Raw genomic sequence first — 18,263 nt, 5'->3', positions numbered from 1 at the left:
TAAAACTGCAATTCCGTTTTAAAATAGTAGAGCAGGCCATTCCTAAACTCTATAGCTTCATTGAATGCGCGAAGACGCCATCTTTTTTTTAACATGAGCGTGTGCGGGACGATTTCCCTTCGATTCTATTGGCTCTAAAGAAATGTCACATGTCAAAATCGAAGAAGGGGGGCCAGAGATAAGGAAAATCCACCCAATTGGCCCCAGAAGAGGTTTTTTTTGCAAAATCTGTCTAAAAAGGTCAAATATCACTTGTTTTGCATCAATCTTGATACAGGGTACTTATTATATGTTGTACTTTGGATTCCTAAAGCTTTTAGTCTACTAACCCATCATCCAAGGTTAGTTTTCACTATAAGTACAAAATATATTTTGGACGGACACTATAATTTACAGTTTTTTACCATGTTCAATCTGAATTTTCTTTAAAATAAAAAAATCTATATTGATTCTGACTTTTCTACATCCAACTCACAAGTTTATCATTACTTTGAGAAAAAAGATTATTAATTTAACCTTTTTAGAAGAGAAGATATGGTCATTTGTTCTGGGAATGTCATTTTCGAGCCTGAAACCTGAAAAACAGGCTTGGGGCTTAAGAAAATCCCTCTTTCCACCACAATAACAAGGCAGGAAGTACGGTAACAGTGGCTATGCTTCTAGGACATTGATTGTGTTGTGATTCATTTAAACAAATTATGTTCTACTTTTTTGACATACATTTAAATATCTGCTTAACATGATGGCGCTATTGTGAAATTATATTTGGCTGAGCCAGGTGGTCCCCTGGACGTTACAGTAATAATTAAATATGTAGCCTACTGAGTTATTTAAAAAAGTCCTTTCAAAATGTATTCACTATTCTGACCTTGTACCTTTCAATAAGATACCCAGAAAGTATATATTGATTTGTTAAAATTATTTATTTATTAAGGATTTGTATGAAGGCACAGTCTTAAACTTTGCAGAGATATTCTTTTAATTTACATTTCCAGATTATATGATATTCACCCATTATTGTTTATTTTTAGTTTCTTAAGTCATTTTTCCCGCAGCAGCTGCAAATATGAGTCACATAAGTGCTCCTGTTTTTTTATGAACTTTTTTCTACAGTGTATTAAGGGGCTGCTATTGCTAATCCAATTATAATACAGATTTAGAATAACCCAGTTTACTGTTGTGATGTGAAGTGTAACCAAACACCAGCTGTAACAGCAACCCTGGTATTGTTTTCACCTCGTGAGTCTGTGCGTGTTAATGTCCTCCTGTAGAAATACACTGTCACAGGCAGTGGCGGCGCCAGGGTATGGCTGGGGTAGGCTACAGCCATACCAAGAAATGGATTAGCCCCACCATGAAAAATTATGTTAAAGTAAGCAAAATAAAGTCTGCCAACTCGCGCGCTGGTAAGATTGATTTCAGTAGCCACTTGTCTGGAAATACCGAAGGCTAGAAACGGTTTTGAAAACTTTTGTCACGTAGTGATCGTCTTCTCAATAGAACATCTTTGATAATGTCTTCTGGCCAATCAGAATCAAGATAACGGCGTGGTGTTGTTGCAGGAAGTCCCGACGGAGAATACTTTTGCTGTAGTAGGCCTACATCTCTATATACATCGATACAACATTACGTGTTGATTCCTATCAACACGTAATGAAATAAGACCCCACGGTTTGATGATTGATAGGTGTGTGGGCTGTCTTTCATTTTGACACACAGAACAATGGGGGCTATCCACCCTTATCCACAATGTAAAGTAATTCACACAGCCTCTTCCCTCTTCTCTCTGTGAGGAGCAGCAGGTTCAGCTTTCAGAACAAAGTAGGCCTAGTTGTGTAGTAATGGATTTATTTATTTTTCTTCTCAAGAGAGTACCAGAATGTGTATTTTATGTTAGTATTTCAAAAAATCTCCTGGGGGACGACCCCCCTGCAGGGGTTGGGTTTTCAGCATGTCAACTCTTTCACTTGTGGGGAAATTGCAGGATTGGCTCCAGGTCGCCCTTTTTATTTACTACAAGACAAATTTCTCTTTCTATTTCGTACAGTTCAATTTGGATTGAGACAGGGAAATAATCTAAACCTCACGCGTGGCGTTTCACTGTCAAGGGGAGCGTCTATGTAATTACATTGCAAATACTGATTTGAGCCCCACCACTGTATGGGTTAGCCCTACCATAGATTACCCAACAAAAATACTCTGGCGCCGCCACTGGTCCGAGGAACTAGTGATGAGGATAACAAAGATTATTCCCCATGAGGCCTTAAGGCTTTGTCATTTCTATATCCCAGAGGATTGTGATAGCAGTGTGTTGTTGACCTTACATTTTCCATCCCCTGCTGCTCAGTAATGCTGAGAAATATTTGTGTATGACATTTTTCTCCCTCTGGTGCACAGGGCGGATATTGTTGTCAAAGCAGCGGCTCTTTACAGTGGCATATTACAAGGAACGGAGGGGCCATCTGGTAAAAGAAACAGTCCAATAAAAAGAAGTTGACCGTGCCGTCTGTCCTTCTGTTACAGATTTGGACACTCTTGTCTAAAGCTACAACACCACCACCTCCTCCTCCTCCTCACACCTGGTACACACCTTCATCTGGACACAAAGAGCCACATAAACAAGTGTTTTCACAGCCATGAGCAGAAGGGGGTCCTGAGACGAAGAGAGATAGTGGCAGCTTCTGGAGTCAGCATGAGAGCTGCTCATTTGCTAACAGCCCGCTGGGTTAATTCAACCCCTGCATGAGTGTGTATGTTTTCACACTGGCCTACTGAACTCTTTCATTTCGTGCCATCGGAGGACCTCTGCTGTGGACAAATACACTCAAAGGAATGCACACATGATAACACACATGCAGAGTCATGACCGCACATTCACTCTTAATCATGAACAGTGAGGAAGACGCTCCTTTTGTGATTACTTTGATCTGTTTTTAGTTTTTGTGTCAGATTTCCTGTCACTCTGCGTGGTACCAGAAGCCAGAGTGCTGCTGAGTGTGTGCGGGGCTCTCTCTCTCTCTGTGTGTGTGTGTGTGTGTGTGTGTGTGTGTGTGTGTGTGTGTGTGTGTGTGTGTGTGTTCACAGCTGGTTTTAATATAGGAGGAACAGATATGAAAACAGTAAGAAGCAGTGGAGGGAATACAGATTTACAGCTGAAAGTCAGAGCAGAAAATAACACACATATCACAACCTCATGTAGACTCAGGCATTTTCTAACTTTATCTGTCTATCATTAAGCCTGAATATCCAGAGAGAGCAGAGGAGCTGTGATGATGTATAATATGATGCCAAGGTTTAGCTCCTTAAAGATATAATATGAAACTCTCCTGCATCTAAATATGTAAAAACAACTACACCTATAGTATGTTGAGCATTACACCAATTGTTTCCAAGGATTTTCAAGCCTCAGCAAATCTGTATATCAAATCGAGCTTTCAGTCTGTTTAATTTGGGCTCCTGTAACGGCAACGCAACTTCTTTGTGGCTGTTTCAGTGTTTTTCAAGAATCAGTCATTTTTTCAGATACTTTATTTTTTACAAAATGTGAAATTAAAACGTTTTAATTGAAAATGGGGAATTCAAGTTGAATCAACTCTAATTGTCGCAAAAGAAAGTGAAATTGGAAACAATTCACAAAGGGATTAAACTGTTTAAAACACATGCTCAAAGTAAGCCGGATTTTGCCGATGTGTTTATGTGGATTCAAAAGTCGTAAATGATCTACAAAATGGAGGAGACCGATCTGATCGGAGCAACTGTGACAAATAATCCAACTGAAACCGGCATGGACAATGACTATGTTTTAAAAATGCGCTTATCCAGAAAAGCCTGGTTTGGACACTTTACGGGCAGAAGAAACATTTCTATTAAAGAAAGAATTATACATTTCTGTCTTTTTATGCCTTTAATAGCTACTAACTTACATTTTTATTCAAATTAATTAATCAATTATTTGGTATATGTTATTGTAATGTAGAGACAAGGCTTTTAGTGACAATCATGTATTGCGTTACCATTATATTAAAAATAAATAAAAATTTAAAAAAGTCTAAATATGATATTTGGCCTCAAATCATCTGAGGCCTGGCGCCCCCCCTGCGATCTTTGGCGCGCCCCCCAGGTTGGGAACCACTGCTCTACTCAATAGTTTTCAATCCTAAGTAGCAGAGGAGACTGGGGACAGTTTCAACACCTTTTGCATTTATCTTAGTTACTCAAAGATGATCTTAACCAACCACATTTTTATATAACTTGTGTCTGCTAATTACCTATACCATTTACAGCTGAATATTGTTCTCAATGATTACTTGAAAGGAAGAAGTCAGATGTTCCAACTGACCCCAGACCTCGGAACAGTTGCAACAAGTTTAAAATCCCATAAAATTCACTAATTAACTTCCAGTTTTTGACTGAAGGAGCATAGTATGCTTAAAATATGTATTGTTTTACTTCTACTTGAGCATGACTCTAACTGCAGGCTGTGCCGCTGCCAGGGAGTGAAGCCCTCCATATCTGGACTTGAGGAGCAGCTGTGAGAGCAGCCGGCCTCCAGGGACAGACTGAGTTGGTTGGACCCAGCACACACAGAACTGTCTGCACGCGTGCTCTGAGTCATGTCCACCGCAGAGAGCCATTCATCCTGCAGTAGCTCCCAATGTGGGGCGCTTAAGTAGCAAATACTTCTCCCTGCACTCATTTAATCACTGCTGACCACTCCTGTGTGGACTTTACACTCAACTCTGCGGGCAGTTCAGACAAGAGTAAGTGGAAAAAGTGAAGAATGACGAGTTGTTTAACACAATAGCTTGTTTTCGAGGTGCAGTACAGGGAAAGAAGTGGGTTGATCACTCATTTCCTAAGCTGCGCTGCCAGTGTCAACTGGAAACCTGGAGTTCTTGCAGCTACACGTCAGGAGTAGATTCCTGAGGCAGACGGAGCAAAGCTGTGGAAATTAACTCAACAGAAAGTTAGGACCCAATTAGAGCACAAGTCCACTGACTTCACATATGTCTGACCAAAATGTCTACAGGTATATTTTGTTCCCTTTAAGCTTTTAAGCATTTTAAAGTGTTACCGTCAGTTGCTTTATAAATATCAACTGGTCTATTTTTAACAGAATCTAACCATTTAGTTACTAATACTACTTTAACTTGTATCAGAGCATTTTGTACAGACAAAATAAAATATATAAGCTTCAATCCATCAGCCCATGATGAGCCACTCATAAGGCTAACAGAGAGACACCGCCACCTAGAGGTAGGCAAATACAACTTCACAATTGAAACATTTATGTTGAGACAGTTAAAGGTGGGGTATGTAATTTTGGAGAAACCAGCTCGAGTGCGCTAGAATTGGAAACTACGCAGCCGAAAAAAATCTGCCTCTTCCTTCAGACTTCCTTACAGAGCCCCTCCTCCAACACACACGAACGCGCACATGACCAATGAGGGCATAGGGCACGAGATACATTTGTGCACAGATGGAAAGCTGACGGGCAGGTAGGCCATCCAGTTATTTTACTAAAATTATTGGTCGTGCTTTTCACAGCGCTACGGCTTCCACAGATGACATTTTTGTATATATTTATTGTCAAAGCATTTCATGTATTCATTGCTATCGGGATGTTAAGAGCATTCCATGGAATATAACAAAAAGTGTTTCTGAAATAAGTTACAAACCCCACCTTTAAACAAAATAAATTATAAAAGGACAACTTGGTAATTGCTACTGATTTATTTTTTGGATTCTTGACCAGTGACAAGTATGATGTTCTCCTTCCTGTCGACAAATGGCTACGTGCTAAAATGTGACTGAAACTCCAGCCTCAGTCTCTTAAATGGATAATTGTCCAGTCAGTGAATAACCTGCAGTGGATGACACCTGGCACGCTTCCAGTTCAGTGAAGCAGAAAGTATGTTCTGTCAGGGAGTAAAGCAAGTTATAGCTGGATATGGGAGCTGAAGCTATTCTAGCAACCTAAACAAAATCCAGACAAATCAAAAATCAATATCAGTTTGAGGGTTATCTATACCAAAAATATGTTACCACTTTCCCTTGCTACCCTTCTGACAGGGAAATTAAGTCATGTTGCAAAACCCACCAAAGTCCAGTGACAAAAACAATAATTTTACCGCTCAGAACACGGGGGGTTTCTGGTCTACGGCTGCCTCAATCTGTTAGTTTGTGTTTGTGAATCAAAAGTAAAAAGCACCAAAGTCACACAAACTAACTGATCAAGGCAACCTGTGTCTGCAAGGTGAAATGATTGTTTTGTCAATGAGGTCTGGTATTACACTGACTGCATAAGATCTTCATAAAACCGGCTTGAAGAGCAAATGATCCTTTTAAAAGTAAAACTTATTTGGTCTCTATGACACTCCAAGACATTATTGACAGCTGCAGATTTGACCCGTGGCTTCCATCAGCTTCCTACCAGACTGAAATGTCTTTTAGTTGCAAATAGAAAAGATATTGAAGTAAACCAAGAGAAGTTGCCTTATTTAAAGATTTATTAATTTATAATACAAGCTTTTATGTAGACCACATTGCATTTTTTGTTTTTTACATTTATTCATACTGAGCTAAACTTCATAGCAGTGACATTGACAAAAACACAAACCAAAGGACACTCAATGGAAGGAATCAAAAGGTTTCCGACTGTTTCTCAAGAAACCGCAGCCCATGAACACTCCCAGTGCACCACCTTAATTTTTTTAAGACCACATGCCCTCACTAGCCATCATACAGTATGCCACGTGCATCACACACCCTCAGACACACTCACATACAGACTCACCCACACTAAAATTTAACAAATACCTATACACAAGATAAAAATTGATATATTTAAATTTCAATATTAATGATATTATTGATTTCCACGATAAAAGGCAAACATGAAGCAAAGACAGCATCCAAATGAAAAGGAGGTGAAATACCACCAACAATGTTTCCTTTGAACTCTTCCTCCAGGTGGGACAAGCTCTCCCCCCTGCCTCGCTCTCAGTGTCCAGTAGAGGGGGGGGGGAACACCGACGACACTCCTTCCTCACATCTTCAGCCGCTTCTTCTGTCTGCGATTCACTGGCCCGCCGCGTACGCCCACGCTGCGAGGAAACATCTACGGCCTAGTCCTTAAAGTTAAAGCCTCGGGTGTGAACACACGGCGGCACACGAGCTACGCGCCGACTCCTTTTTTACGCCTCCAGTCTGCTCCCGTTTGATCCTGAACGCCCCCTCAGGTGGTTCCTCTTCCTTATAAAGTCCTGTCTCCATTGGTCCATTATTCCCAGGATAAACAGGTGTAAGGTAAATGGCACAAACGCCACTGGTGCTGATACAGACCGCCAGACTCAGTTAGTGAGGAACAAGAAGAGGACGATGATGGCACATTTTCTACCACGTGGGGAGTTAGGGTCTGTTCCTCTGACTAAATAAAACAACAAGCCATTGAGGGGGGAAATGATGGCGACGGAACACAATAAACATTTTCTGAATGAACAAACTGGTTAAGTGCAATGACAGGGTTAACAGCATTCAGTAGGGAAACATCCATGTGACTAGTAGGGAAGGGTAATAGCCCAAAAATCTATTTACAGCAACTCTGTGTCCATTTCCACCACGTGTGACGGCTCTTTAAAACTTGTTGAGGTCCGCGAGGGAGCTGGGCATTGTTTAATGTCATGATCTTCAAATTAAAAGGAATACCAACAGCAAATTCTGCCGACACATTTAAAGTTTTTGGGGGAGAAGTGAATATATTGGCACAAATAAAAGCCTCAGATTGGACAAGCGTTCAACCAAAAGCGGATGAGAGCCCCAACCGGACTTCCTGTGATTTATTCCAAATCCAGATGACAGGCAGGAGAGAACAGGGTGTGTGCATGTTAATAAATGTGTCACATGTGTGTGTGTTATATGTGTGTGTATGTGTGTGGAAAAGGTTTGTTTCAGTTACTTTACAAGAGGAGGCAGCAGTTGCTCTCTGTGGTTTTTTCTCTGTTCCTTTGACCTACAAAGAGAAGACAGCAGAGACATGAGGTGAGATTTTTTTTTAAAGCAACCAGCTGAAACATGGCTCTGCAGACTGAGAGGCAGCAGCCGTAGCAACACCTACTGCATGATGCATGTGAAAGGTCAAACAAAGTGGAGCCTGAGAAAGCAAATTATCAACTTCCGTGCTCTGCTGCTGTAGACACACAGCGCTTAAAGAGATCCTACGCTCATAATAAATTCATTTACCTAAAAATGCATCAGCATATTGAAGGAGCAACGGAAACATAGGTGTAGCCCTGAAGTTTGTTTTGGCTGTTTGTCAGCCCAGATTGAGAAAAAGCTAAAACTTACAAAAACTTACTGAAATGAATTTGGTAAAAAGAAAATAATTCTACATAAAAAGGTCTGGATTATCTTTTGTCTAATAATAAATGCTATTGTTTTAATATCTTATCGTACACCATAGTTTTGTGTATTTTATAATTGTTTTAAATATTTATATTGTTGTAATTGAGTTGTTTATTGCTGTTGTGAAGCACTTATTATTAATCTCTCTATGGCTGATATCTCCAATAGACCCCAAAGCAATCTAAATGCAGAAAAAGCATAAAAGTTGGGCGGGAAAACATATATTTTATTATTTTGTTCTTTTATGACTTTGATTTCCTCTCCTGCCTTCACCAGGCTTTTCAGAAATGTAGCCGTTCACTGTTTAACTCAGTAACTTCAGTTCAGCTTCAGTAACGTATTAATGTCCAGAGTGTACTATTTAAGCTTTTGTTAGGCCGAGCAGCAAGGCGAAGCTCTATAGTCACCTTTTGTAACTTGGGAGTTTGCATGCATGAAGCTACTTACGTCTAACAATATACCTTGTTCTGTAACTATATTCTGCAACAGAAAAGACAAGAAAAGATCCTCACCATGAGAGTTGGGCTCTGGGAGAGTCTCTCTGGCGACCAGGTGCATGACGGTGGTTCGGCCTGGTGGCAGCTTCAGAGCTTTAAACAAAGAAAGACACCTCATTATTTATTTATCCTTCAGCTACATTAAACAGTAAGATCCTGAAGAAGGATTCATGTTTATGATACAGTTTGAAGATACATCATCATGGTGCTTTTGAAAGGACAACACAACCATCTTAAAGACTGAGGTGACTTCACAGGCTCCTGTCACTATGGCAACAGATGTGTTAATCACGTCACATCCTGAATCTGTGAAACTGAAATAAAACACAATGCTGTTTTAAGTCAGAGCACCAGTGCATGTATTCTTCAACTGTGAAATAACTTCAGATTACAGTTATGGTAATTTATTGGAGATACTATTTAATACATGTTTCCAGTTTTACCTGTGGATTTTCATCTCTATTTTGAAACTTGAATATAATGAACCTAACAGAGCTGCTTGAATATCGACAAAATCTCCCTTTAAAAACATTTGGAACAACTGTGATTTATGTAAAGCCATGTTGCACCTGAAACATTTCAGTTCAAGTGGAATATAATGCGGTTTATTTACCTCCCAGGGTAACGTTGCCATGAAGGAAGCGTCCCTGGAAGATGAGGCGCAGGATGCTGGGGCTGCTCACCGTCTCCTCCTCCCATCCTGCAGAGAAACAAGAGCATCACTTACTGTGGCCACAACTATACTGGAGATCTGAGGACAACAATGATGTTGAAAAGATCTGATAAAAGTACATCAGTCACTTTTTTTTTATAAACACATTCATCTAAAAACGCACATCACTAAGATGTGTAGGTTTCTCAAATTGTGACAAAGATATGCAATGGGCAAATCTTTTACATAAAAAAACACAACATATGTTATAAACTTTTAAATACATTATATCCATGATACCGTTTCTAAATGATCCTAAAACTAGCCAATGTATGGATTCATCTGCAATAAGGTAATATCAGCTGATCTATTGGCCTGGTTTATTTAAAGTTAGCCTTTTAATATTAGCGTTATAAACAAGCATGTACAGGCCTTGCTAGTCCACAAAGAAAACAGACAAAGAAAAGAATCAATAATGTTATATTAACATCCTAAATTCTAATATAATATGGAATTATTGACAGAAACTGAGTCAGCAAAGATTATGACTGAATCAGAAGAGCTGCATAGCAATAACAATATATGACACTTTGTGAAATATATAAAATGAACACAAAAAAACCCGCTATCTGAATCCTATAAAAACGTACCTGCGGGCCAGTTGTCAAACACATGCTTTGCGATGTCTGTGGCCGAGTCATTTGGGGAGAAAGTGAAGTCTTGCGTTTTCCCGCTGACCAGGATTAGGCGGAGGTGCACCTAAAACAACAAACAAAAAAAACAGCTCAATCGCAGTCCATAGAAAATTCGTACGAGCGCCATCACAGAACACCAAACTTCCATTACAGTCGATCTTAATTAGTGTCGGAGGAATCCCTCCACTTCCTCTGACCTCTGCAGACATGCGGTGACCTCCACGTGGCTGGGAAGAGACGGGCATTCCAGTCTAATTAGATTTATCCACACCAGATCTCCACCCTTCGAACTGGGCGACTTCCTTCACCGAGGGCTTACACTGAAGTGATCCCCTGTTGCCAGAGAGGACAACAGATCAGGGTGGGGCTGCGGGGGAACACTGGCCCTTTAGTTCCTCTCCGGGCTGTCGGCCTAATGCGATAACCCCAGGTGTCCCAGACAGCTCTGGGCCACGTTATTACATTTAGATGGCCAGTGCGTAGCCCCGAGGGGGTTGTGCATATGTGTGGGAGGGTCTTTAACGGTGGGGCTCCCTCAACGTTTTACCGTCTGGGCAACCACAAAAACCAATCTGTTAATGAATAAATAAAAAGGAGTTGCTTTTACTTGCCTTGAAGCCTTAAATATTCACAGGACACCCATGTGGTACACTCCGCACTCGGACTACATCAACACTTTAAAAAAACTAAGAGCTGTCACAACTCATGGATGAAATGATCAACATAATATATTGTTTTGGTATAAACTCCTTCATTTTTAAAAGTTAAAACTTCTTGATTTCCCTCTTTTCTTTGTCTTTTGTGAACCATCTCATTTGGATGTTTTAAAACACAAAAAAATGTGATACAACGTATTTGTTTAGCTCCTTTGTATTAAATGAGGTTAGGGACAGTGCAGACGTTCAGCTTTCAGGGTGGGTGGGGGTGTGTGTGTGTGTGTGTGTGTGTGTGTGTGTGTGTGTGTGTGTGTGTGTGTGTGGTCACATTCATGTTCAACAGTGTTGAGATTTCACACATGGTCCCCAAGCGGATGTCTTCATCGACAAAATCAATCAGCTGCCATCAGACAAAGAGTGCTGATTCGATGGTCGAACCATGTATTACCCCAACTTTAACCTAAATAAGTTACTCTAAATGCAGTCCTGATATGTATTTATTTGAACGCGAAAAAAACAATATTGTTTTGTCACCTACTTTTTGTCATATATTCATACGATTTTGGTACTTTTTTTTTTCTTAAACAAACTTTTAGTGTTTTTTGTAAGTGTTTAAGACAATGGATGAGGCTAGTAATTGTACTGCTTGGTAATGAAAAAAAGGTCAACCATATATAGTTATGATTAACAGAAATTACACTTTATCCATCCAATGTGTACAGGGTTAAACATCATCAATGTTAGTGTGTATCTAAAAATATGATGTAAATGGACTGAGTATAATGCCTTTCAGTACACATTTGATTTGAGATTACTAGATGTTGTCCATTCAAATAAACTTTTGTCTGGAGTCTTTCCAGCTCCTTCTCACAGAATTCAGGCAGTAAGAAATGGAGAAGGGAGTATACTCATGTTTTTATATTCATTTGTGTGTTTAATAAATACTGTCTGTATAGTCAGCTCATGGCCAGGATTAAAACATCACTTTGACCTGAATTATTTATCCATTTTGGACCTTAGGCGTATCATTTATGCTGCACCGAGTCCTGTTCCTTATTAATCCATTAATCCATCATCTCTTATCAATCATGCCGCTACTCCAAAATATAACTTGGAGGGAAAAAAGCATGCAGTCAATTCAATCTTCTCCTGAGACATCTCTGCTGAGGGCGCAGGATCGACAGAGGGGTTTCATTCCCCCAACATCTGCCCTTCTTCTGAAGGTGTGACATGAACTTTCTTCGGGTTCACAGAGGAGAGAACAAAGAGACTTAACACGAGGTGTGACGTCAGGAGGGACGACCCCACTCTCTGATCTGTTTACAAATACAATCCTCCCTCAGTGGCACTTCCCCTCCCCCTGAACTGAATAACCTCGATGTGGGGTTACATACCCATGTCATCATTAACAAGCTTTGTCCCCTTCCCCTTTCAGCCCCAACAAAATCAAAACAAAGTCAGATCTGCCCGGTTACACATGGCAACATCCCGCATCACAAATGTTCTCCAATCCAAAGAAAGACATTCATTCCTTGAAACAGTGACGTGAATTACTTTCTGAATGTTTACCAAATACTTATCCATTCGTGATGTCGTCAAGTTTTCTAAAAACATTCACAAGCTGACGGCCATGGCTTCTCTGGAGAGAGACGATCCAACAAAACCTGAGCTGACATTACCTGATGTAGGAGTTCTGGATAAAAGGTCATTGGATTAACTGAATAATGCTTTATAATAAATCACTTTAGATATAATTAACTGATTGTCCAACAGATTATCAAACAATTAATATTGTCTATCTTTAATAACCAAATGTATGTTTTTATTATTTATTAAATTAAAAGAAGATACAATTCAGCTTCACACATACAAAAATCCTTTATTTGTAAATGATGAATATAAAGTTTATATTTGTAGGTAATGGTATGGCAGCAACTAACAGTTATTTTAAATATTGATTATGCTGATTATTTTAGTGATTAATCATTTGGACTATAAAATGTATATATACAAATATTAAATAGTGAAAGAAAACATCTCATTTTGTCAAAGTCCAAGGTTGATGTCTACAGAGGTCTTGCTTTGTCCATCCAAAACCCAAAGATATTCAGTTTAATATGATATTAAACAGTTAATAGATTCACAAATGATTGCCGTCAATTTATTTTATCCATCGACTAATTGATCAGTCGACTACTTGTTGCAGTTGTGAAAGCAAGCACTCATGGGTTTCATAATAAACACAAATAATTATAATTCAATATGTTGTGATCCGTCTCTAAATGGGTGTTGTGTGTCCATTCCAATAGTGGGGGACTGTTGCCAGGATTTAGTAAGAGGGTACAATCAATTGGCGTCTAAACCTTGAAAGGAAAGTAGGGCAACGTTTTAACTGAGATTAGACAGATGGTGTTCACAGGAGCAGCAGTCACTGTCCCAGCTAAGTGTTAGTGGAGGTTAGTAATCCCTGACCCCTCCCCTTTTCCCTACCATGGCCCCAAAACCCCAAATTATTTGTAATTTAGGGGAACGTTTATGTCATGTCATCCCCATATTAATCAAGTGTACAATCTCTGAATATCATGCAGCAGCTGTAGGTGTGACAGACTGCAGAGACACATAAACATCAGCCCACAGAAGATCACCTTGGTGTTGGTGTTTGGAAAATAACTAGAGAAAAGGTGTCAGACCCTCACTCACCATATCAAGATCCCTCTGGGTGGTCATGGCTCGGTGCGGATGAAGGCCGTGGACGAGGATCAGAGAGGACAGGGCTGGTGTGCTTCAGCTGCTGGAGACGGGGCCAGAGCCCTGACACAAACAACACAAACACTGTGAGCTGCACCGCCTGGCACCATCACTGCATATATAATCCATTAGCGCCCGAGCTAACATGTCGCAGCCAACACCATAACACTGTCAATCAAACGAGTAACATGCACAAGATTCAACAGCTACCTAAAGTAGGGAGCAAACTGGCTCACTTCCCCGTGATTTAAGCTAATTAAAACAACAAACTGAGCTCGGCAGGCTACAGCAGAGACGAGCTTATCCTCCACACACTTAACGTTAAGCTAGTGGAGCTGGCGGGCTAATGTTTATTATATTAGCCTGATTTACCTAATGATGCAAATCAGCTGGTGTCAAGTAACAAATCAAATGTTGTTGAACATCTTTAAAAATGCATTTAGGCTGAATACACTTACTAGCAACGAGTTGTGTGCTGCTGACTGATGTCGAAACTGGTCGCTGTGAATAGGAAGCCTTATGCTAACATTAGCATTAGCTCCTGTTTTAGGTTATGGCAATCCTGCGATCTCTGGTTAGCCGCGGGCTAACTGGCTAACTAAATGTGCAACGGAGATGTGTGTCCCGTTAAGCTCACCTGCATCTGATGACTGTGATGAAATGTTGCATTCAGTTGAGTTGCCGAATCAGCGGGGAGCGCTTTTCGTGGGGAAAATATCGAGTGTAAATGGATATCGTTGACTGAGGTATATCGGTGGCTAATGGACGGGAAGACGCCGGATGTCAGCTGGTTGTAAACACAGTGAACCACCGCTAATACTTCTGGGAGTTGAAGTCCAGAACAAAGATTATCGCCGCAATTAAAAACCTATTAACAGTCAGGGGAAGAGGAAGTACTCAGATCTTGTACTTCAGTAAAACTAGAACTACCAGTGTAGGAATACTCTGTTACAAGTAAAAGTCCTGCAATCAAAGTGCTACTCAAGTAAAGGTAGAGAAGTATTGGCATCAACTTATATTTAAAGTAGGCCTACCAAAAGTAAAAGTAGGCCTACTCATTATGCAGATTGGTCTATTTCAGAATAATATATATTATATTTATTGATTGTAAAAATTGATGCATTCATGTTTTTATCAAAGCTGGTAAAGGTGCAGCTAGTTTTAACCTGTTAAGCCCTGTTGAGCCCCCGCAACATCTTGCAAGAAACAGCGTCTGAGGGCTTCTTAACATTTAACAAACTATGAATATGTCATACCCACTTAACGGGAAGAAACTCAGCTACCTAACGATATGACATTTTTTTACCGAAAAAAAACACAAGTCTAACGCAGAGCCTCTGAATTAGCACTAAGCGAAAGAGTGCTAACGCACTTAGCACATAACTCACGGTAGAAATATGTTATACTTCATCAGATCTGCACAAACTAGATATCATATGAAAGCTGAGATTCCACAGAGTCCAATGGTATAAGTATCATCACTGTGCGACCAAAACCCATGGCAGCGAAAGCCAGCAAAGACAACACACAACTTCACTTTACGGAGCCAATACGGCAAATACGTCTAACCTTTGCGGTTTTCTCATCAAAAGTTGTGTTCAAGGGCATTAAAACGATAAAAACGCTTTTGAAGGTTAATCCAATGTCTCTGTGTCACTTTGAAATGATTACTGATAATCCATCATCATATGTATGTCAATAAACTGAGTTTTCATATAGAGTGTATGACAGCTGTAACCCAGCTTCCGGTTTTGGGCGTGCTGGCTGCGCATCACTCTCATTCACCAATGGTAATGTTTAGATGGATTTAGGAACTCCCCCTCGATTCTATTGGCTCTAATGGTTAAACGGAGGTGTCAATCATCAGAATCGACTGATGGGTTCCAAATATATGGCAAATGCACCCAAATGTTTTGCATCAATCTTGATACAGGGTAGGCTACTTATTATATGTTATAGTTTGGATTCCTAATGCTTGTAGTCTACTATCCCATCATTCGGGCGGTTTTCACCATAAGTAATGTTTTTCTTTTTGACGGAAACTATCATTTGCATTTTTTTTTTAAATCAAAACATCTATATTGATTCTGACTCTTCTACATCCAACTCACAGGTTTATACTGCACTGCCGGGTAGCTTGTGAATCTTACTCCAGGTGTAACTAAAGTCTTATTTAACTGTTTATAATATTTTACATCATTATTCCAAATATGCAAAGTTACTAAAGGTATACAATAAATGTAGTGGAGTAAAGTAAACTTTTTGCCTCTGAATGTTAGTGGGGTGGAAGTACAAAGTAGGAAAAAATTGAAATACTAAAGTAACCAGTCTGTCAGAATTGTACTTAAGTACAGTACTTGAGTAAATGTATTTAGTTACTTTACACCACTGTAAACAGTCTATGTTAAGAACGTTACAGCAACCCCTCTTCTGCTTGATATCGTGCATAAACTGTGAAACGTGATTATGAATTTGGTGCATTCCTTTTTTGTTAGCTACAATTAGTCTACTCAGTGCATCTTCAAGGTGAATCTTATTCACAATGATGCAGATTTTAGATGATGTGTTTAACTGTTCAGTGTTAGGGCCTCTAAACTAAAAGAGATTAGATTAACATATTAACTGAAGATTGCAATATTTTCAGGGTCATGAGGAACTTGACACTAACTCTTTGAATCGCTCAGTGCCAAAACGGTTAGCCACAAAAAACAATTCCTTCCCATCAACGACTGGCCTGCTCAACAAGGCCTGGGACCCTCACAGACTCGTAACCCCTCCCATGTACAGTATGCACATGAACCTACTCATGTGAGCCAGCCCTCATATTCCATACTGTAAACCTCCTCTGAATATTTAGCAATAGCTAGATTGTCATTTTGTTATTGTACTTTTTTGTATATTTGAATTTATTGTAAACATTTATTTTTGCATATCTTCTAATTGTATCATTGTTTTTAAAACTTTTAAAGTAGTGATATGCCTGTTTCTGTTTCCTTTCTTTTTACAACTTAATTCCTATTATTTTGTTTATGTATGCACCATTATACACCAAAGCAAATTCCTTGTACGTTTAATCCTATTTACCAATAAACCTGTTTCTGATTCTGAAGTCAAGGAGGCTATCTTCAACAAATGGCACGGACTGAGACACATGTCCTGCATGGTATAACTGTATAACTACTGTATACTGATTATCATTACTTTGTGGTGGGTTACAAAAAAAACATTTTACATTCAACCAATGATGAAATGTTACTAGATATATGTACCAAATGACTGTACCGCCATATGTACATACTTTAACTTGATTCTTTTTTATTTTTCCACTACATTTCAGAGATACATATTGTACTTTGTTACTACATTTATCTGACAGCTTTTGTTACTTTTTAACATACAAATAAACACTTATTTCATGTGATGCATGTTATAATACTATAATCTACCCAACAGTATAGATCTATAACTGTTACATTTTGTGATAAAAACTGAAAAGTACAATATTCTAAAATAATACAACAATAAAAAAGGATTAATTCTGCATAATAAATACTTTTACTTTAAAAACTTTGCGAGCATGTTGATGCTTATACTTGTAATTGAGTGTTGGAAACTCTGGTATTGGATGTGAGTAATTTTACATGTATTCAACCATTAACAAGTGTCATTACATTAAATCATTTACAATGATCTGTCAAAGAAGAATCACATCTGGCAGGTAAGGCACCTGCAGCAGTCCCGCATTTCTTGCCTGTATATTAAATAGTTTTACTTAATTTGATTCATTATTCAAAATCATATTTGATTCATAATTTAAAGTAGGAATTTCAACACTAAGTTTAAATAACATTTAAGGAGGTTCCTGCATTTTTTTTAACCAATCTTGTGGGTAGAGGTTCTATCAAAATGTGTATTAGTTAAAAGTCCTTTATCATTTTTTCCCGCTTTTGATCGTTGTTGGCTAATGTGTCTTTTTATTACTGCAAGTGCTTGTGAGCCAGAGTATCAAACATCGAACAGGCTCAGGATATTCACGATGCAAGATTTCCTAAAACTGTGGAATCTATTTGTTTAAAAGACAACCCTCCTTCTATATTTCACAAAAGTACTAATTTGACCACTTTTGAAAATCAAAAATGTCTAAAATTATTGTTAGGAATTTACTAAAGTTTTAGAGCAGACCCCCACGTTTTCATTGGTGTTGTTCAATGTAGGGTTTTTTTGTTAATTGAAATAGATTTACAATTTTATAAAGAAAGATATGCACCATCCAGTATTATTATACATTATTTGTATTATTGTTAAAACATTATTTTCTGAACACAAGAGAAATTAAAATGATCAAGAGGAATAAATATAGTAATAAGTATAATACAATTAAATATGTTCAAGAAGCATATATTAAGATACAACCAATATATTTAAAAAAATGGGAATCGGAATAAAAAATGTAAAAAAACATTGTTTTGTAGTTTTTGTTGTTGTATTTTATTAGTATCAGTACTCTAAACATCGGTAATACCTTAACTGACCGAAGTGTACCTGGGACTTAGCACACTTAACAGACTGTTACATAATGTAGTGTTAAGCAGGTACATGTTGCCTCATTCAG

General features: G+C 38.8%; 1 protein-coding gene across 3 annotated transcripts; it reads right to left on the bottom strand.

Moving 5' to 3' along the window:
• Nucleotides 1-6,491: 6,491 nt before the first annotated feature.
• Nucleotides 6,492-14,453, bottom strand: ubl3b (ubiquitin-like 3b). 3 transcript variants are annotated; one of them, XM_010788824.1, is made up of 7 exons: nucleotides 14,289-14,453; nucleotides 13,604-13,714; nucleotides 10,445-10,580; nucleotides 10,203-10,311; nucleotides 9,514-9,600; nucleotides 8,916-8,993; nucleotides 6,492-8,011 (listed from the first exon to the last, which is right to left on the bottom strand). In XM_010788824.1, the coding sequence occupies exons 3-7, from the start codon at nucleotides 10,490-10,492 to the stop codon at nucleotides 7,959-7,961; spliced, it is 375 nt and encodes a 124-aa protein (XP_010787126.1). In that variant the 5' UTR covers nucleotides 10,493-10,580; nucleotides 13,604-13,714; nucleotides 14,289-14,453; the 3' UTR covers nucleotides 6,492-7,958. The 3 variants fall into 3 exon arrangements, with proteins under 3 accessions (XP_010787126.1, XP_010787127.1, XP_010787128.1); XM_010788825.1 differs by lacking the exon at nucleotides 14,289-14,453 and adding an exon at nucleotides 14,110-14,247; XM_010788826.1 differs by lacking the exon at nucleotides 10,445-10,580 and having other exon boundaries at nucleotides 14,289-14,451.
• Between the last annotated feature and the right edge of the window lie 3,810 nt (nucleotides 14,454-18,263).

This window comes from Notothenia coriiceps, unplaced genomic scaffold, assembly GCF_000735185.1.
Source record: "Notothenia coriiceps isolate Sejong01 unplaced genomic scaffold, NC01 NC01_scaffold00032154, whole genome shotgun sequence".
Lineage (NCBI taxonomy): Eukaryota > Metazoa > Chordata > Actinopteri > Perciformes > Nototheniidae > Notothenia > Notothenia coriiceps.
Note: the sequence above shows the minus strand (reverse complement) of the source record. Positions and strands in the feature narration are given on the sequence as shown.